Genomic DNA, 22,274 nt, shown 5'->3' on the forward strand with positions numbered 1-22,274 from the left:
TCATTTACCTCATTTCAGTGTATGGATTTTAGGGAACATGTACAGTTGTCCTCAGCATAGCTGAAGTATATTTTAGCAGCTTAAAAAAGATGGGAATGAACAGGTGAAATTAGGAGTGCTCTTGAAAAAATGACTAAGTAGTACACTTTTTTTAACAGTGACTTACCCTAGTAGTAAGTAAAAAGATTACTCTTAACTGCCAACCAGGTTAAATTAGATGTTCTAACTGAATTTTCCTATAAGAAAACAACAAACAACATGTTTTTATCCTAACAAGAATGGTGTAGTCTTGCTGTCTTAACAGATTTCTTATTAGAGCTATCAGCAGTAGAAACAGTAACTCTTCTAAGTTAGAGTGCTGAGTTCTGTTACTAGTGCTGTGTTTTACCAGTCACCTATATTTACTTAAACTCTTCTGAGGTGCATCATGCTTTGTATTAGATTAGTCTGTTTGTTTAGCACTTAACTATTACTTGAATCCTTCATTTAAAGAGGGTTTGGTTTCTCAAATTCAATGTAACTGCACAGTCTTCTTGAGTGTTAGTTGCACAGTGCAGTTGAAAGTTGTGCAGTGTTCCTTATGTTCAGTTATGTTTTACACTGCAGGTTTGCAAGATGATTTTTCTAGTTGCAGGGTGTGATTTCTGACTTGTGTGGAATGTATTGGTGTGGCATTCAGCAAAACATCAGTGACTGCATAGTATGTCGGGGGGCAGCAGCTAATTTTCTTTTGTCCTGATCACATGCACAGAAAACAGTTTGGGCAAGTTATCTAATGCAAGAAATCAAGTGAATAAAATAAGCCTCTTGTATTTTATAAACGTTTATAGATATTTTTTTCTGGTTCATCTGACTGATCAGTCAGTTTGTGTTTTATTTACTTGTTCTAACTGGATGAAATAGTAATTTTTTATTAATGTTTTCTAATGTTGCAGATCATGAGTCGGTTCAGTGGTGTTATGACAACTTCATTAACTACAGGTCCCTGATGTCTGCAGACAATGTACGCCAACAGCTGTCACGAATCATGGATAGATTTAATTTGCCTCGCAGAAGCACAGACTTTACCAGCCGAGACTATTACATTAACATAAGAAAGGCATTAGTTACTGGGTATTTCATGCAGGTATGTCTGCCTTCTTGGAGGGAACATAGTTCAGGGTTGATGTGGCTTTTGGTGTTAACTGTAGTGTTAAAATTTATCAAAGCTTTCTGAATGTTACTTAAATTACATATGGCTAACTGTATTACTACTTGGTCTTTGTCAGGTTTCTTGGTTATTGGTCAAGTAGTACATTCTTTAGTCAAATCTTATTTGGAAGAGAAGCGGTAGGCAGTCTTACTAGTATCGAAGTACTGTTTCTGGCATGACCGGTCAGGAAATGACCACTAACTTGTGAATAGCTGAGGAAATAACTTCATAAAACACTACAAAGTAACTGCAGTGTATGTAGTTCTTAAATTATTTGTAATCTGATACAAGCAGGGAAAGTATAGTTGTGAAAGAATATTAATTTGATGTAGTTCTTATAGAAGGAGAATATTTTCTTCTGCAAACTTTTCCATGTTTATATGTCACTTCTAAATTACATGAGTCACAAGTACTGGAACAGGTCTGTAATCTCAAGATGTAAGCTATTTGTAGATCATATGCATCTTGAACCAGAGTGTTATGGAAGTCAGTCTCCTCTGCTACCTTCTGGATGCCTTGCATTTCTCAAGCGTGCCTCCAAGCTGGAATGCCTGGAGGGCTTTTTGTGGTGTGGCTTCTGGGGGTTTTTTTGGGTGGTTTTGGTTGTGTGTGTGTAGTTCCTTCATGCTTTGTGTTTTCTCTTTAGCATTCACCCCTGAGGCTCTAAGAGTCCCTTTGCTGGCTCTTGAGGACCCAGGGGTATGGAACTTGTAATGGAAGCGAGTTGTCATTCTCTTTGATGCTGGACTGTTGTGATATTTTTTTTTTCCCCAGCAAACGTGTTCTGACAGATCTCAGCAATGTCTTTGCTAGAGCATAGTATCTCACTTCTGGAGAACAAATCCTTATCCTTAAGAGGCTGACCAGTTTCCATAGCATCTCCTATTTTTTCACTTGAGCTGTACTCTAGTGGTGTTTGAGAACAAAAGCTTACCAGTTGCAAAAGAAACCATTGGTTAGTGCTGTGCAGCTTAGAATGGCAAGCAGATTGACAAATATGAACTTAGCACATCCTGATTGGGGTGTAGACTTGGGTACTAGGTATGTTTAAACACTGTGCCCACCACCACCACCTCCCAGGGAAACTGCCCTCCCAGTTCATTCTTGCTGCTACTTAGTCTTTGGTACTATTTCACATATATAATGGTGTATATTTTGAAGTATTTACAAAATCAGGCTCCTATAATAATAGAATGGTAATATAATAGACTTACGACATGAAGGTGGTCAACAGTGCATTTAATGGTACTCATTTTGCTCTTCAAGAATGTGGAAGAACAGTTTAAAACTTTAATAGCTTCAGAAACACAGAAATTTAAGGAATTAAAGCAACTGGCATTGCTCCTTTGGTGCGTGCTAGTGTTGTTTTTTTCAAAAAGGCAAGAAACAGTCATTTTTCTGAGCTGTCTGTCAAGACTAGCCTGCTAAAATTTTTAGTGTTAAAATTAAAAAAGATTGGGTCTTGTGATACTATTCCTGCTTTTTCACTTTGAAGTGCATTTGGATTTACAGTGTTTGACTAAAAATTCCTGGTTAGGCCCTCTAGGCTCAATGACATGATAATAAATGAGCGCAAGCACACATAAAATTTTAGAGGAGTGTGTCATTCTTAAAATGATGACACCCTTGAAACCTCTGTTATGAGAACCTGAACTAAAACCTTTGTTATGGTGAAATGTGCCAAGGTGGCCACTGCTTCCATGTGAATTTGCCATGATGATAAAAGCATTATAATGGTCTCTAAACCATCAGCAGGTGTGCTTTCTCAGTTGGCAGAGATGCATGGGCTCTTCATAATCCTTTTAGAGTCATGTTTGTGTAGCTAATATTCTTAATTGCTTTTCCCTCCATTTTCAGCCCCATTCTTTGGGTAGCCTAATTCACTATTTTTTTAGTCCTAATATGTGACAGGTTCCTTCATCTCAGGGTTGAAGTGTGTTCCCTAGTATCTTGCTTACTACCACTGGTCATTGAAAAATTAGCCCCTTTCAGAGACATGCTTTGATTCTCTGGTTTCTGTGGAAGCTGTTGCTTTTTATATTCCAAAAAACTTCACAGAATCATAGAGTTTGAGATTGGAAGGGACCTCTGGAGGACATCTGGCCCAACCACTGCTACATTGTGTTTTACAGACACTAGAATTGGTTGCATGCCAGGGGTTCAAAGGAGCCTAAGTGTATAAGCTGCCTCCGTGTGTCCTTGTTCACTCCCTTATGTCAACCTTGGTGCTTGCAGGAGCTAATTCTGAATTCTTTTAGTCTAGTGCTCTAGCAGGCCACTTAGACCTTCAGAGAAGAAGCGGAATGGGGTCTTTGTCAGCTGTGCTGAAACAGCTCAGGCCAGGAGGGAGCAGGAAAATGTAGTAGCTGACAGATCCTCATTGCTTGCTGTGGAACCATAGCTTCACTATGCTAGTTTTGTTACAGTGTTGTCATTACTGAATCTGAAATTCCTTACCCATCTGTGTGCTAACTAGCATACTTAATAAAAACATCCAAATAGGTTACATACTGTACCTCAATGTTAACTCAGGATTGAAATCAGTCACAATTGTACGTAACCACTTAAAAGTGACTTATCCCTGATTTATCATGTTCTAAGGAAATGTGTTGTGTTTTGTTTTGTTTTTTTTTTATTAATTAGGGTTATTCCAGTTCTTGTCCTTCCCTGGAAATTAAAAGCTAACTGTACTTTCTATACCATTTTCTTTAAGTATCCTTAGTTATTTTGGAATCTTTAACTTAGTTCAGAATTATACAAAGTAAAACTCTACCATCATTATAAGTGGAAAAGGAAGCTCTATGTATTTGGGAAAGCTAGATGAGAAGACTTCACTATTTTAATACATCTGAGTGAGACTGAGGTGCTAAAGGTAAATTGTCTTGATGTAAATATAACAACACACTGTTTTCTAGAATGAAACCAAAGTAAATTAATTGTTCTGTCCTTCTGTAGGAAGAGTGAAAGAGATGAAACACCCAAATATGTTTTGTATGCATGCTTTGCTTGGATCTGAAAAATTTAATGGACTTTTAAAAAAAAATAACCCAAAACTTTATTTTTTTTAAAAAAAGCATAATCCCAAAGCAACATATATGCTATGATTGTGCTAGGTCTGTGGCAGATGAGTTTTTAGTCTAGTGTGGTTTGCAACTCCGCTGCTACTTAATTTTGCAAATGTTGAGTTGGATCAAATTAAGCCCAAATTGTTACAGACAGTGCACTGTTAATCTCCATTTAAAAGAGACTCTCATGGCTCCCCAGACTTAAAATAAAGTAGCAGTGTAATCTCTAAAATCTTGGGTGAAAAGATTAGCAAACTACTGAAATACTTTGTTCCACTCCTAAAGCATGTTCTAGATATTAATGTCATAAAATACAAAAGAGAAGCACACTCAAAATAAGTAATTTATTACTAAAGCTATATTCTGGCTTAAAATTTGAGGTAGCTATTGCTTTAGAAGTCCTGGGATTTTAATTTAATAGATGGAATTTACCTTTGACTAGGCAAAAAAAAAAAAAGAGATAAATCCAGGAGTTAAAAACACAAGGACATACACAGCCTATATGAAAGGAAAGCAGCTAATGATGATCTGATTTAAAAAGTCTTTCAGCCATTGTCTGTTCTGCTTAATCTTTTTGCATTATTTTTGTGTGTGTATATATATAATAGCTTCTGAGGTAATCTTGAATTAGTAGTATCAGAAGGCTAATTTTAGTACCTTGTTCTGTTAGACTAACTGTTCTTACAGAGATATCTTTCTAAGGATAACTGTCTGCTTTACCAAATCGTAATGAGCCAGGTATCAGAGCATCTCAGCGAGGTAGGCATTATTCCCTTTCATAGAATGAGAAGCTTGGTCAGAGAGAGGTTAATTGATTTTTACCAAGGTCACAGCAGAAGCGTGTTGCTGAACCTACATTTTTCCAGTTCTGAAGCTTATGCTGTGACAAGACTGTTCTTATTTCTGACATACTAAATTTTCCATTCTTACTGGACTAACATTTTTTTTGCGGGGCCACTGTGTGAGAAGATTTGCAGAACAATATGTGCATCACTAAAATAACTACTGAAACACTGCATTAATAAAAACTGGAAATGATGACATGGCAGCTTACAGGTCTTACAGTAGTTACTGCAGTGAAGTACTTGATGCAGGTTTCGATAGTACACCACAGCTGACTTAGTGTGATGTTACAAACCTGTCCAATAGATATTCCCTTCCTATACATCTGCTGGCATTGCCATTGTTTTAGTAATGATTCTTTTGGGTGGTAACTTTTTTGTATGTTGCTTGAACTGTGTATTAGAACATACACTTACTGTGGCAGTTAGCAAAAACATCTGGCATCTTGATTGTATCTATAAAAAACAACGGAATAGTTGAAGTGGTCAAGTAACGTGCCAAATTTAGCTGGGTTTTCAAAGCTGGTAATGTGTATTTTGTGTAGAACGCTGAGCAGTTTGAAATCGCTTCATTTAAAAATTGCCTCTGGTAATGAAAGAATGTCTTTTTACTTAGGTGGCGCATTTGGAGCGAACAGGGCATTACTTAACAGTAAAAGATAACCAGGTGGTGCAGTTGCACCCTTCCACGGTTCTTGATCATAAACCAGAATGGGTGCTCTATAATGAGTTTGTCCTTACAACAAAGAATTACATCCGGACATGTACAGACATCAAGCCAGAATGGTAAGCCAAAATTCATGGAACAGTTGTGACTTACTGTAAAACCCTTGCTTTTCTTTTTCCTTTTTAAATTCAGGTAATTAATGGTTTGGGAGATGGCAACAGCATGGATTTGAGATGTTGTATTTGACTAAAGGTTTTCCTTATGGATGGTTGTTTCTGTTTGTGGGGCTCGTGTAAAATTGAGATGCCCAGGTATTCAATGTGTTGAGGGATGCTTGAATAAAAACCAGTTTCTTTAGTAAGCCTTTTGGGAAGGAGCTGCTTGGAGATGCTGGGGTATGTCCTAGTGCATTCTCGTGTACCTTAATTAAGAGACAATGGTAGATGCTTGTGTTGTTAAAAGTGTAGGACCTCTCTTGGCAGCAGGTGTCTGTATTTCTTCCAGAAGGGTCTGACCAGGATACAGTGGGTTATTAAAATATGAAGGAATGAGGTATTAATACTGGTGCAGCCTGCCTTATATTTATTAGTCAATAGAGTCTATAGCATGGCAACTGGAGGCCTAATTCTTTGCAGACATGCAGAGGTTTGAATTGTCCTGCCTGTCTCCAAGGTTGTACTTAAACTGCCAAGTTGTAGGCTTTGGGCACACGGGAGGCTCTTCAGTTGTTGAAGTTCTGTTCTGCAGAAAGGCTTTCAAGATTTGTAAGTTGGAAAAGAGCATATATATGTTGTCTATACTATTGAAATGGTAAATGTGTTTGAATTCTTCCTTAAGAAATCTTTTACTCAACAAATGATGTGAAGCCTAAAGAAGGATCCTATGGCCTTGGTTACATTTTAAAGTTTAAAACAGCTAAGGCTGAACTGTACTCTTACACAAACTGGTACTCCGGCTTGTGGGCCTTGACTTTGAGCAGCAGGTCTGACTTTTCAGGCATGAATGTGCTGCTGCTGCTGTGGTGGGTGCTGAAGCAGCAGTGTGGGTCTGTAACAGGCACACGTGGCTGAACAGGGGCATCTCGCAAGGCTCAAATGTGTGCTTTTTACTTTGGATTTTGGCATTTGCACAGTCTAGGACTGATGTAAATGGTGTGTGCGTGTGTGTACGTGTGTGTAAGCTGTCATTAACCTTGGAATTGCAGAATGAGCTGAAAATAATAGACAATCTTGGTTTCCCTCAGTTGTAGTATTTCTATAAAATGCATCTTGAAGTCTGAGTATTAGTAACAAACTTTTCCTTCTTTAACAGGCTGGTGAAAATTGCCCCTCAATATTATGACATGAGCAATTTTCCACAGTGTGAAGCAAAGAGACAGTTGGATCGCATCATTGCCAAACTTCAGTCCAAGGAATACTCACAGTACTGAATTTATGCTTTGAACTGAAGTTATTCAGAGGACAGCTTTAAGAGATGAAAGGCTGCAAAGTTCGAGTTGTGCTCTTCACTTTGGTTCAATAATGGCCTTTATTTGAAAGCTTTTTAATTTTTCTTTACAGTAAATATTCCATTCTGATTTCATAAATTAAACATTTATGCCTCCCTTTTGTGTTGACACTGTAGCTCATACTGGAAAAGCTGATCAATGTTTTGCAGTTTATTGAAAGTAGTTCTATATATAACAATGTTATAAGCATTTCTTTAGAAATGGTTGAAAATGCTTCTAAAAATGTGATTATCGACCATGGTATGCATGATCGTTGTAATTGTTGACATTCCTTTTAGAAGTTGTGAAATGTTACAACTTGTGCTTATGTAGACACAATCTTCAGCCTCAGTACAAAGGTACTGACTTCAATAAAGTCTATTTATACTAATTTTGTGCCACAGTATGTCAGTATTTCTGCTGTTTTGATCAAAACATGAGAAGTCATTTAGTCTCCCGTTAAACTGCTGTTTTATTGACATCGCAGTCGTCTAATATCTCAATATTTCAACTGCGGATGCTTAAGCAGCACAATTACAATGACATCAGTATAATGCATACGGTGTTGATCCCATGCAAACCAGTTTGGATTATGTAGGAAATTGTTTTAAAAATTAAATGCATGTGGAATTTAAGAGTGTGTTCTTCACATGTACTCCTAGGTATTTCTTGGACAGAACTGTAGTCCTGTGTCCTGTAAAGTGAAGTGTCTGTGGCCAGTTAGTAAGTCCCCTGCTGGGTAATGTTCAGATACAATTTTAAGATGAACACGATGCCTAAGTGACACTATAGGTCATGTTACATTGCACCATGGTGATTTTGTAGTGATTTTTAGTGATACGACTTGACAGCATTTCCAGTTTGGGAAAGTTAATCACATGGAATTTATAGTAACATTTCATCAGAAGGCTGAAGCACCCCTGCTATGAAGACAGGCTGAGAGAGTTGGGGTTGTTCAGCCTAGAGAAGAGAAGGCTCCGGGAAGACCTCATAGCAGCCTTCCAGTACCTGAAAGGGCTACAGAAAAGCTGGGGACGGGCTTTTTACAAGGGCTTGTAGTGAGAGGACGACAGGTAATGGATCAAAACTGGAAGAGGGGAGATTTAGATTAGACATTAGGAAGAAATTATTTGGTGTAAGGGCAGTGAGGTGAACAGATTGCCCAGAGTGGTTGTGGATATGCCCTCCCTGGAAGCATTCAAGGCCAGGTTGTATGGGGCTTTGAGCAGCGTGGTCTACTCGAAGATGTCCCTGCCCGTGCAGAGGGGTTGGATCTAGATGATCTTCAAGGTCCCTTCCAACTCATATCATTCTGGGATTCCATGATTTTACATACTTGGTCAGATTTCAATGTTCCTCTTCTTCATATACGCTGAGATTTGGTCTTTCTGGCATAAAGAGAAATTAGAGCCGCTCTTGCTGAAACAGGTTCCTCTGGAACGGGATCTGTGCATTTCAGTGCCGTGCTGCAAGGCTGAAGCAAAACCAGGTTATGCTTGGAGAGCTGGCAACTAACCTCATTTAGACTAACCTTCAGTACTCTGTGTGTGGGCTTTCCTATTTCAATCATAGCGGTTACTTACAAAATCACTTGGTGACAAGTAATTCAAGGATTGTCCTCTTTCTAAATTGCCATTTACGTGATGGGCAGTGAAGAAGTTTTAAAAACTTTTTTTTTTACTGATGAAAACTGCATTGTGAAGGAAAATGTCTGAAGATCAGAACTTTAGTTAATTTATAATATACAGTAGGATTTGTGCATCTGCCCCAAATTTGATAAGGAAGTGAAGGAGTGGGTAATCTCCCCCACTTCAGGCAGTGTGTGATGGGTCTTGACTTTCCTGCCCTGTGAAACAGTTTTCAGTAGGGAGAAGGGAGGTTGACTCCTCATAAAATGTTTAACTGGATTATCATGTTTTCTGAGTGCAGTTGCAAGAGTTCTTGTGTCAAACGTAGAGACCCTGAACTACTTAAGCAATTTCATTTCAAACTAGTATTCCGAAATGTACAAAGGTTTTACAAATTCCTGCTCTAGGATAACAGAAGTTTGGTATGTGGGGTTTCAAGTTGGCTTAGCATCCTCCTGGGGGGGTGGAGGAGCCACTTTGTGCCTTGTTGAAAAATGGCTGCTCCCAGGTAAGAATTTCTCTAGTCTTCACATGCAGCCTGTAGCTAAATGGTGTAGAACCACCTTCTGTACAACTTCTCTGAGGTACAGCAAGGTACACAAACACAGCCAATTCTCAGCATGAAATCCCTTGAGGATCCCAGAACCAGCTGGCATAAACCACAGCAGCTTCGGTACTTGGGAATGGGGGAGCAGATGGCTATGGCTGTGAGTGGAACGTGACACAGGAGAGACTTCGGCCTGGTTTCCTTTTTTTCTATTAATTGTCATACCCACAAACTCAGCTTGGGCTGTGACAGCCAACCTGGGATCTTTCACTCCCCTCTATCTTTACTACCAGAAATGCAAATAACTGCAGGCCAAATTAATGTCCTCTGACAGCTGTGCAGCCCTGCCATCTTCCAATTAAGTCCGTGACACCTGTGCAATTCACCTAAAGGCACTGGGGTGCACCGGTGTCACTGGCTTAATTGGAAGGCTGTCGGGTGTCCTAGCTGTCACTGGGGACGGAGCAGGCCCAATGCCCTTTCCTCTCCTGGCAGAGGGCATGTGAGCTATGGGAAGCAGCTTGGTTCTTGGGATCCCGCTGGGACTGGGAAGAAGGTACTGAAGCTCAAACTGAGGAGGGCCACAAAGGTGATCAGAGGGCTGGAGTACCTCTCCTATGAGGAAAGGCTGAGAGAGTTCTTCAGCCTGGAGAAGAGAGGGCTTTAGGAGCCTTATAGCAACCTTCTAGTACTTCAGAGGGGCTTGTAAGAAAGATGGGGACAGGCCTTAGTAGAGCTGGTTGTGATTGGACAAGGGCTAATGGTCTTAAACCGAAAGGGTAGATGTGGACGAGATATAAGGAAGACATTTTTTACACTTGATGGTGGCGAAACATGGGAACAGGTTTCCCAGAGGTGTGATAGAAGCCCCATCCCTGGAAACGTTTAGTGTCAGGTTGGATGGGGCTCTTGAGTAAACTGAGCTAGTTGAAGATACCAATGTTCATTCCATGGGGGATTGGAGTAGATGACCTTTAAAAGTCCCTTTCTACCCAGACTAGTCTAGTCTATAATTTAGATTAGATATTAGGAAGAAATTCTTTAGTGTGAGGGTGGTAGACACTGGCACATATTGCTCAGGGAGGTTGGGCTGCCCCCTGCCTGGAAGTGTTCAAGGCCAGGCTAGATGGGGCTTGGACCAACTTGATTTAGTGGGAGGTGTCCCTGGCTGTGCAGGGGTGTTGGATCCAGATGGATCTTTAAGGTATTTTCTAGCCCAAATGATTCTATGAGTCTAAACATCTGAGGAATCTAGGGGATGTGATATCTGTGTGACCTTCATACATGTCATTGTGATTTCTTGGAAAATACTTTTTTTGAAAAACTGACAAGTAAAACACTTGGAATGCTTAAGTTTATGACTAAAGCATTTTTTCATATCAGACTGTGTGCTCAGAACCCAGTCATTCCTTCGCTAACCATCACGTAGTGGAGAATGGCCCTAGGGCTGGAACGGGGAAGCTTTGTGCAGGCATCATGCAAGTGCTGTTCTGCTGCACAATACTGATCTCTGACCACTGAGAGTATTTAAGGGGCTTGGGCAGTAACACAGTCACTTAAATCACTGTGGATACCTTAGAGTTATTGCAGATTTCACTTTTTGAAAATGCAGTTTTAGAGCCATATAGCAGTTGGAAGGGAGCAAGTTATCTTGGAGGTAACTGGCCCTGTCTAAAGGAATAATGAAAGGGACAGCATTTCTCTTCTGAGAGAGAGACATTTTCTAGGTCCCAAAGGGAAACGGTATCAGGAACCCTGAACTACAGGGGATACAACAGATACCTGCAGAATAACTTGGTTTTGAGAATACCCCTGATTTTTCCTAAGTTAAGTTGAAAGGTAAAGCCCCTTTCCCATTTTTCTGGTGGAAAAACTATTAAAAAAGTTTCCCAGAGAAAGAAAAGGGGAGATCAAGAAGGGAGGTGTAGGAGTGAGGCTCCTTTATCTATAAGTGTAGGAAGGTCAGTGCCTCCCTTTTAGACAGCTAAAAACACCTTCAGTCCTGCTCATCATAACAGCTTTGGTTTTGGCTGCTTATACTGCAGACTGCAGTAAATGAAAGAAAAAGTTGGAAATTGCAAAATACATATATACAAGTTTGCTCATGTAAAATAGAAATTCAGCTTCCCATGCATTTTGCTCTGTGAAATGCCACAGCTGACTAAAATAATTCCAAGCTGCTTTTTACTTCTTACAGTTGTCTTCACTGGCAGCAGCACTCAGAAAACGATAGCTTGCTTTCTGCTGGAAGGGATTGAGTCTGTTCCTGGCAGTGTCAGTGGATGACTCTGCCCTGTGGCTCTTTCCGTTGGCCTGTGGAGCGAGGGAGCCTGAATCATGGAAGTTTCAATGGCACGTGCCTTGATCAGCTTTAGCTCTTTACTGTTCTGTCTTCCCTGCCTTACTAACGTTGCTCCACAGCATTTATACTACTAGGTAGGGTGTAAACAGGTTTATTTTGGAGTACTGAGGACTTGCTCCCTTAGGATTAGTTGGTTATCTGCTTTGGAACAATGCAAAAGGAGAAGCAATGCTTTGTTTAGAGTGGGTTTTTAACATGGGAATTCTGGTGGTTTTTGAAAATACGTAGTTTGTATAAAATAAATTCTTTATAGTGTGGGACTTTTGAATATATAGAATGGATTAGAGGATAGGAAAATAGTACTAAATGAAAGGAGTGTATTTTTTGAAAAGAGGAGATTCTTCCATCTGAATGGAACTTCTCTATAATACCTCAAAGCAGGAAAGGGCTATTATTGATGTGAGGTGATACAGAGGTAGGTACTAATGACTGAGCACATAAAGCTGTGTTTAGCTACGCATCTGTTAACATTGTGGAGACATACAGAACGGCCTAATTATACTGTGTTTAGCTTTGTAGGGATTTTACAGCATTTAGAGTTTTTGTCAGAGAAAAGAATAAATGTGGACTTCATGCTTTGCTATGTCTTGATGTCATAAGAACCCCTGACTTTTGCTTTTGAGAGATCTGTATGTACAACAGGCAAAAGGCACTGGAATTCCTTTGGGGGTGACAGGACTGTGTTAATTCCTTGTACGTGTATTCTTTCACTGAGGTTGAAATGCTGTTGGTACAGGCCAGTTTGTGTTGGTATGCTCTGTATCAGTTTGGTCAGCTTTGCCTGGCAGAGCAATACCACAATTTCTGATCACCTTCTCCACTTTTGGATCAAGGCTTGTGAAACAGCATTGGTTTGTGATGTGCAGTTTTCAGTCTGTACTGCCACATGGTGCATATTGTAAAATGCCAATTATTTGCCATAAGAAATGCAGCCTAAAGCAAAAATGCTGAAATTAGCTTTCAGTATTGTCATTTAAAAAGAAACCTTAACAAAATCAAAGGGAAAGTATTCCATCCAGTCAAACTACAATTACTAATTTGTAATCAGATTACTAGAATTTCCTTTATTTTATGACAATTTAAAAAGCAATAAAAAGCCATACTATGCCATATTAGGAAGCAGAGAGTTGTATGCTAAAGTACAGGAATTTATTCACTTACTGTACTGTGTTGAGGAGTAGCTATTTATCTTGCTTTTAGAAGAGCTAAAGGTTTTAATAAACATCTTTTACTACTAGAAGTATTATCTTGTACCAGGGTATTTCATTGCAGGACTGGATATGTGACATAAAATTTATGTGAAGCAGACAGGGGAAAACGATCTGTTTGGTCAACTTAGTTCATTTTTTTACTGATACATTTTACACGGGTTGCTTTCTTCTGTGGTATGCTTCCTAGCATTGCTCAGACACAAAGCTGGGCCTCAGTCCCCAGTAATACAAACATGAGGTATTTCAGAGCTTGAAAGGAGCAGCTTTAAAACTGGGATGAAACCGTTACATGGGAGTGTTTGCCGTTCTTTTCATTTTTCCTTTTGCAAGTGATGAGCTTGGGCTGCCTCCAGTTTGCACGGATGTGTTTGAGATAAGTGGTTGGCATCAAGGAGATTCCAGCTTCCAGTATCAGGGATTAAACTAAATATGGCAACAGCACTAAAACACCATTCCTGTAGCAGCAGTAATAGACTGTTCTGCTGATTGGAGGTGTTCTGGTTTTGCAGTTTCCACTGAGATACAGTAGTTTCTCAGGAACACTGGATGTATGTTGGACAGATGATAAAATAACTTTCATTTCTGTACATCTTGGCTCTTGAGTGATTCTTGAAGCTTTTTCCAGCTACGAAAACTATGCAGTAGTTATGTTGTATAGAAAAATAAAACGTAGCACATATTCATGTTGATAATAAATATTTCCTGTGGCTCTAAACATTTATTATTTTGGGTTGATCTTATTCTTTTAGCTAAAGTAGGCTCCTGCCTTCCATTTTAATTCAGTTTATTTTGTAAGCATATCCCGGTAATGTTCCCAGCCTCATTGCTTCCAGCAGCATAAACAACAAACACTTAAGGCACTGAGCACTTCCAGGGCTCCACAGAGGGGAAAGGTTGCTGGTGGACCTATTTCCTGACTGCTTTGTCTATCTAAATACTCAGCCATGTAGTGAAACGTCTTCTGCTCGTATCAGTAACCAGGTTTTTTTCCTCAAAAATATGAACCTTTTCAGCTCTCTGAAGATGCTAGTGTTTACTATCAAAATTCATGTGTTATGTTAAAGACTTAGAAATTAAATTTGACCTTTCAGACCTCAGAATGGTATCTCTATGGTTGTTTCATTGTAACAAGTAACTGATAAACCTTTTCCTGTGACAGGGATAGTATTGTTCTTTTAAAAAATTTAATGCACATTTAATTTAACCTTTCCTGAGAGGCTTATAATTTGTACAGTGGCAGAAGGTTAAATGCAGTGCAATTCACAAAATGTGTCTATGAGCAGCTAGTTATCCAAGAGGATATTGACAGCTTTGTTCCAGTGAGTTACTAGGTTATGCAATAACATGCAAGCAAACTTAAATTACTACTACTTTTACATACTTGAAAAAAATAATAGCAGAAATCAAAGCTAAGAATTGGCAAGAATGTAAAATTCTAGTCTTGATGTTCAAAATAATATGTACCCTGTTTGTTGAAAACAGTCATTACATTTTCAGTAAATTTATGGACGATGAACAGCTTCTCCCTATGAGCAAACTGGTGTTAAAGAAAAATCCATACAAGAATGGAAACAAGAACGTTAGCATATTTATTTAATGTTGGATGTTAGATCAGGGCTGTGTTTTATAAGCTTTTGCTCTGAAGCTTCTTGTTGGACTCACTGCTCTTTAAATCCAAGCACTATTCAAATGTCTGTTCTCTATGTTCTTGAGCATTGTCAAATAGGAGGTTAAACAGTAACTTGGTGGTTGAGTTGTGATTTTTTTGAGCCTAGAGAAATCCTGTTTGTTTCTGGAGAATTATGGAAGGAAAAGGGAATAGGAAAGTATTCAATTACATGAAATGGTAATGGCCTACTTCATAATCATATTTGTTCTTCACACAGTAATTGCCTGCAATGAGTATTATTTTTGCAAGTAAAGCTTAAGAATCCAACCATTTGTAGTCTACTGGCTTGAGAGGAGACTAATGTTTAAATCTCTCAGTGGGTATAGTGAAGTTTCAGAAATTAATTTGCTTTTTTTATCAGTCTCTTGATCAAACTAATCTGATTATAAAAACAACTTCGTCAATGCTGGGCTAGACTTGGAACAGGACTTCCTAAATTAACAACAAAGTCAGCAGCAAATCTTTGTTCTTACTACTTCCAAAACTTCAACATTTAAAAAGTAAAAATTTGCAGAGACATTCTAATTACCTCTCACTGCATTCACTTCAGCCTGCTTTAAGAAAAACAATTACTCTTTCCCTCGATTTCAAGCAATATGTAACGAGAAGGACACGCTTAGAAGCGGAAATGCAAGTCTGGTAGAAATGCCTGCCCAGCTCAGAGTAGGTTTTCTCCTAGTGAACTTTGTTTATATTAATTGGATCAAATGGGATGATGTCACCAAAGGAACGCGGACTTAACGATCTGTCAAATCCCTTCAAAACATCTATCAATTATTTCTGAGGGTTTGCTGCCTCTTTGTGGTATTTCTTGTATAAAAATGGAATTCTGTATCAATCAAAGCTTTCCTTGGGATTATGCAAAAGACAGTTAAATGCAATTTCCCTGAGTGTGTGACTGGGAGTTTTGCTTCCTGCCTCCTCCGTGTTCCCCCCCCCACAATGCATAGTGCCAAAGAAATAGCCAGATATTTTCTGAATGTCTGTAATACATGCTGCTGCTTTATCAATAAGCTTTGAATAATGTGCTGAATGGGAAAACCTCTTATCTTTTTCACTATCTGAGTGATGACAGGAGATCTCATCACACCTTTCATTACCTTCATTTGCAGACATCATCTTTATTATGACTGATAAAATAGTGGTGTGTCTGGTCCATTTATATTTATATCACTCAGTATTTTGGTAATGAACTGGGTGTACCCAGAAGCAGGCAGAATAGCTGTGGGATTTTTCTCAGATGTAAAGATACTTACACTAGAGGCCATGACAGGCCAACCATCTTGATTACTGCTTATTTGGGTTATTCTAGGATTTTTCCCCATCCTTTGATTAGGTACTTCATGTAGTTACTTTGTAACTATAATCACAGAAACATAGAGAAATGTTATTTTTGGAAAAGTAGAATCTGATAGGGCTTTAGTAATTTATTTACGTTGTCAATTGGTGGTGAGACTTTATAAAAGTTACGAACTACCTCATAAGTTCATGTCTGCCTACATTAGAATGGCACGTATTCACTGGTTGGTATTTGTAATTTTGGGGGTATTGAACTGATGGAGATTACTCATGTTGAAAAGCTGCTGGAAGGCCTGAACTAGGAATTAAATGATCATAGTGGCTTCATTTTGTTAACAGTCTCATTGAAAATATCTTGCTTGCAGGACAATCAAACTCATCAGTGTTCTGCTCTTCCACTTCAGTAGACAAAGTTTTAATCAGTGGCACACTTGATTTTGCAGAATTCAAGGCAAATAATTTCCTGCATTTTTGAGATGAGCAAAGATTCATGTAATCTAGCTTTTAGACTCCTGGCACTTCTTTTTTTTCCTTACTTTTTGAATAATCAGCTTTACTTCATTCGGTTGCCTATTTCACATAACTTCAATTATCAAGATGACCCGATGCTTAGATGGGATTAGCTCCTGGATGAAGAGCAAGCGACTGAATCTGAGCTAAGGCAAAGCAAATAATCGACTGATGGTGAGATCAAAACCTTTTAAAAAATGTACTGTTTTCTCTGAACTTGTCTGTTTTGCAAGTGCTCCTTGCATTTAGATGGCTTTAGAGAACCTTGTTATTAATTTCTGATGGTCTCACATAGCAGCATTTACAAAAAAATGCTTTCCTCCTGTTCCCTTTTTCTTGGAGCTGCCATCCTGTCTTAGTAGTCAAGTCACCTAGCTTCAATTATCTTTTTATCTTTTGAATGATGCACGACAGTGTATACGAACTTTACCATCTAGCCAATTTAAAACATTATTTATATTCCAGGTCTTTTTTTTTTTTTTTTTCCTTCAAAACTTAACAGCCTGGACTTGGCTCTGGGATGAAGACCTTAAGTGACAAAGCCAGTGCCAGTTCTTTCTTTGGTGTAACTGAACTTTCTGAAATAAGTGTAATACTTGTGTGTGCAGTAAGCATGCAGTAACCATAACTAGAAGATACTATAACAAATTTCAAATAATTATCATTAAGAATCTCGCTACCTTCCGCTTTAATTGCAAGGACCATTTCTCTGAGCATTTCTTATCTCACCATAGACAGCAAAGACTCCAACACAACACTGCTGCCTTTTTGATGAGAGGAAGAAGAAGCAGATGTTAAGTCACCTAGTTTAGTGTGCTGTTTGACAATATTCAGATATTTCAGTGATCTATACAGTTGTAAGAAGTACCATGGACATAACACAAGAGAACTTTAGTAAAGTTGGCCCGTGATAAATTCCTATGTCACCACTATTCAGTAGATGGAAAGTATCCAATTTGATCAATGACTCTTTTCTGAATGCAATTTTCTTTCAGCAGAACCTTGTGTTTTTTGAGTGGTGGCAGGTAATTGAAGTCTGGAAGTGTTATTCCAAGATACTTCAGAAAAGCTATATTTTGATTAATCTTGATCTGTGATGCTAGAAAATCTGCACATGTAGCTCCTGTGGAGGCTGATGAACCCAATGTGTGCAGGCGGTTCTAAGAACTCCAGGTCTCTCTGGTAGCTTGGGACTGGGCTGTCTAGCCATGTGAAGGTGAAAAAAGCCATCTGGGTTTTAGCTAGAGTGCAGCAAGAAGCCAGTGAAAAAAGGCAGAATACTGGAGTGATGTTTTAAAGGTGACTGTGGTTGCTGTGTTCTCATCCACTCCTGTTTTCAATCTCAGTTACATCTAATCCTGTATTTCTGTATTATAAACACGAGCTATCTTGGAAGTTAAGCAGAAACCTAAACACTGTGGAATCTCCACTTATTTCTGCTGTAAGTAGGTTTTTGCTCCTCTGGGGCTAATTGCTTTTATAAACATTGCCTAAAAACGTTGCTTGACTTTTCCATGGGTCTGGTACTTAAACTGTTGATCTCTTCAAGTATTAAAAGGCTGTAATACCTAGCTTTAGAGGTGTTCATAAAGCAAAATGAAATCATTTGATGGAAGGTGCTAAGGAGGCTTTAAAGTATTAGTCTAATAGAAAACCTATCAGTGGACTTTTAGAGTCTTTCCTTTTCAGTTTTTATGGACTGTCTTAATTGACTTTAAAAGGCTTTTATGCACTTGTGAACAGGCTAAGTAGAGTATTTCTTTTTCATCTGCAAATAGGATACAGGAACAACTTCTAACTTTATATTAGAATATCTGATACAGGCTTTTGCTCTGTGAGAAGGGATTTTCAACTAGTGAAGTCCAGTAAAATCAGGAATAAAAATTTTACACGCGTCTGCTAAGGCTGAAAACTTCAAGACAATGGTGAATGAAAGAATAGTACCCATAGCACATTTTGAGGTCTTCGTTATTGAAAGCTTTAAAAATAGTGAGGACTACAGCACTCAGCTTAAATGCTACACTGGTTATTGGAGGGACACTAAAATGCCTAACCAAAATGTACAGCCACAGAGTCTTACTTTGTGTTGTGGAATCTTAAAGTTGGAGGCTATAGCTGAGTTGAATCTGGATCCCCTTGGGACTGTTTTGATACAAATCTGCTTACATGGAACATTACATGGAAGATTACTGCCTTTTTAATCTCAAATTCTCCATATGCTTCTCAAACCAAAGACCACTAGAAGCCTTACTTTTCATGGAATTCTCAAAAGATCACTCTGTGTAAAAAAAAAGAAAGATGTGTTCACGATGCTCTGACTTTTGCCTGCAGCAGTGGGGTACCTTTACTCTTTGAGAGGTTTCTCACGAAACTTGGCACTTGGTGATGCCAGATCTGTTACTGGCTCAAACAGCTGTCCTTGGCCTTGATCTTGTCTCTGTGCACCAGCCTCAGGGAAGTGAGGATGTGCCGTCCCTGAGAAGACAGGACCAGCCTCAACTGCAAACTTTACCGTGATTCACCTTATTCCCATACCAGACAGGATTTGCAGGTAAAAAAACCTCAGCAATCACTCCCCCCAGTAAAACAGTTTCTGGTTTATTCAGTAGACTTAAAAAGTCTTTAAGCTGAAAACATGGAAACAAAGAGCAAACCAGATTAAATTCTACACTGTATTTGACAAGATGCCTTTCTGGCAGCTTTACTGTCTGTTTAGCTAGTACTGTGGCACATCCTCACTGCACAGTGTTATGCTGTATGCATCTCTGAAGAGATTTGAGCTATTTTCTCCGCTCCACCTGCACCAGGCCTCTTTCTTTCAGCACAGATGGAGTATTAATGGTTACCCTGGGGTTACTTTTGTTATTCAAACATTTCCTGGATTTTGCTGTTTCCTCCACCCTCATCAGTCCATTTTTTCCAAGTTCCTTGAAGACTTTATTTTATTTTATCTCCACTTTACTCCTTCCTGCTCACAGGATTGAATTGGCATCTATTCTATGGAGCTGTTAGCACACTGGGATATTAGACAATGGTTATTTGTGGATTTTATGTTTGGTTACACACTTCTAGTAACACAAGTAACATACAAAGTTTTTGCTTCATCACCAGCATCACAGTAATAACAATGTTAGCGTGCTAAATGATGCGACAGACAGATTATTAGCCATGGCAGTAACGGCTGGTTGACTGAAAACATCTAGAAATGTTCTGGAGGAGCAATACATAATGCTATAAATAAGTTTTTGGATCTTGATTTGTTGTCAGCAGAAGTGTGCTCTGCAGAGTCCTTGAGTAGGTTCTGACTAGTCTGCAGCTACAAGAGAAGAGTACAGCTGGATCCCCATTAGTAACTGATTACTGTGCAATTAAGCTTAACCTCCTACCAGTGATGCTATGCCAGGGGCAGCTCTCCGAACTTCAACTGAAGAGATTTTGAGCTAGAGCAAATGGTTAACAGCAGAATGAAGAGCAATGTTTGAAGGAAAAAGCTATGAAAAAAGCCAAACATTTAAGAACCTGTAATCTGTTTTCAGACTAAAGAATATTGCATTGGAGGGGCAGATGGTATGTCTGTTAGTAGAGAAGAGGAAGTAAGGTAAATGCCACCTACTGACACATATGAATACATGAGGTAGTAGGGAAAAAATACAAAAAAAATAGAAAGGAGAAAAGTCCAAACTATAGGATTTTCAGTTCAAAATGTAAGCACTTTGGTTCAAACCATAGAATTAGTGTAAGCTTTATAAACAGCTTAAATAGCCCAGAGGTTCGGCTATGCTGGAGTGGAGATTCAGGATGGACTGACTTAAGATGAAAGCATGCAACATCAAGTTGCTTAAGATTTTAGGAGTGAGATGCTTTTAAATACTGACCCCTCAGAAGGAAGCAAATAAAACAATTCAAGAAAGATGGTGAAGTAGAAAGGAGTTTTATGCCCTAACTGTCACTGTCTGAAAAATTTGAAATAAATTCTTAGACCACATGAAATTCTATGGGCCACTGATGAGGAGCTGACAAGCTGAAGTCTCAGAAGGAAAATACTGAAGCAGTTTTAGAAACAAATAATTGTGGACATAGTGAACACCTTGTTCCTGATGTAGTTACCATGGTCTGTTGCTGGGGACCTTCCTGCTGTATTTTGAACTGGTTTAGAGCAGCATGAAAGGCTCTTTAATCTCATATAGAACGGAGCTGCCTGTCACTGAGGTTCCTCTAGATGATGTATTCAGATATTCTTGGCTAGCCTTCCTTCAGGCAAAGTCAACTCACACCAAAAAAGCTGAGGTTCTAACTCAGGTATGTTTTATAGTATTCCATGTTCACGCCACATTTGGAGACAGAAGAAAGATTTCTGCAACACATATAACAGTTAAGTGATTCCATGGGTATTACTAAATGGTGGTTGCTTCCTTAAAGTATCAGGTGAGAGGGCATGAGCAGCTTCAGGGGGCTTTTGGTCAGAGTTGTGGCAGAAAACCATCTCCAGTCTTTTTCACGGATGTCTGTGGGTTGCTATGAGTGTGCTGGGTGCTGCTCAATGAACCATTGGCCCTTTCAATTATGATTTGGAAGCAAAAATAATATTTTTTAAATGACCACCACGTACTTCTATACGAAATAAATGAAATATTCTGAAACAAAAGATACCACCTACATGATTTGCTTTTATCTGAGTTTTGTGATACCGATGTTAGCTGATAAAATGTTCCCCTTGTCAGAGGATGGTGCTTGAGGTGCTGGGTATGCGATCACGACAAGGAACATGGTCAACGTAATCCAGTCTATTTCTGCTAATTGTTTGACAAACACTTGAAAATCATCACACTCAGTGCGACTTCACTGTGTCCGAGGGACAACTGGAGGAGGGGGCCTGGCCCATCAGTTTCACCTCTCCTGAGGGCAGGAGGGTCCCCAGCTGCCCCGGCACGGCCCGGGGGGGCCGCGCTGCGGGTGCCTCTGCTGGAACCACCAACACGCGCAGTCGGCAAATAAACCGCTGCGCTGTGCTCCTGATCCCTGGCAAGGGGGTGCTGAGGAAAACAGCCCCCGAAACAACAACGGGAAAAGCGGGGGAAATAGTACCTGAGAGGCAGAGACTGGCCAGCGACTCTGAGGCGAAGTTTCCCGCGGGCGGGAGGCCCGCGCCGCCCCTTCTCCTCAGCCGCGGGGCGGCCTGGCCGGGGTGGCGGCTCCGACCCGCACCCTCGCAGGCCTCGGCCCGCACGCTGGGAACGGAGCTGCAACTTTTCAGCCGCCGTGCGGCTCGGTTCGGGGCGGCGCGGGGCGGGGCGGGGGGCCGGGCCGCGGCCGGGAGGGCGGGCCCGCCCGTGGCGGCGCTGCCCCGGCGCGGCGGGGGAGGACGCGCGGCGCCACTTGCCCGCTCCCACGCCGCGGTGCGGCCGCAGGTCCGGCGGGCGCCCGCTCGTTCCCCCGCGCAGGCTGCGCTGCCGGGGAGGGCCGGGGCCGGGCGGGGATGGCGCGGCGGGGCGGGAGCGCTGGCCCGGCGCTGGTGCCTCCGTGCCCGGGGCGGTAGCGCAGCCCGGCCCCGCCGGCGGCGGCGGAGGGAGCGCGCACGTGACGGCGGCCGCGGCCCCTCGGTGCCGCCACGAACGGCCGCGCACACACACGCGCACACACACGCGCACACACACGCGCACACACACACACACACACGCACACACACACCACGCACGCGACCCCTTCTCCGCCATCCCGCCTCCGCGCGCCCTCGCGCGCGCACCGCCGGCGCGAAGCGGTTGGCACCGGCGGCTCCCGCGGCTCCGGCGCAAGAGG

At 40.5% G+C, this 22,274-nt stretch overlaps 1 protein-coding gene across 2 annotated transcripts in view; it reads left to right on the forward strand.

The window, feature by feature from the left end:
- The window catches only part of DHX15 (DEAH-box helicase 15), a 43,863-nt gene extending 36,220 nt beyond the window's left edge, over positions 1 to 7,643 (forward strand). For both annotated transcript variants that reach the window (XM_051616624.1, XM_051616623.1), the window contains 3 exons: positions 936 to 1,126; positions 5,716 to 5,885; positions 7,078 to 7,643. In XM_051616624.1, the coding sequence (XP_051472584.1) occupies positions 936 to 1,126; positions 5,716 to 5,885; positions 7,078 to 7,195 (479 nt within the window). In that variant the 3' untranslated portion in view covers positions 7,196 to 7,643. The remainder of the gene's footprint in view (positions 1 to 935; positions 1,127 to 5,715; positions 5,886 to 7,077) is intronic.
- The last annotated feature ends 14,631 nt before the right edge of the window (positions 7,644 to 22,274 follow it).

The sequence above is a fragment of the Apus apus genome, chromosome 4 (assembly GCF_020740795.1).
Source record: "Apus apus isolate bApuApu2 chromosome 4, bApuApu2.pri.cur, whole genome shotgun sequence".
Taxonomy (NCBI): Eukaryota; Metazoa; Chordata; class Aves; order Apodiformes; family Apodidae; genus Apus; species Apus apus.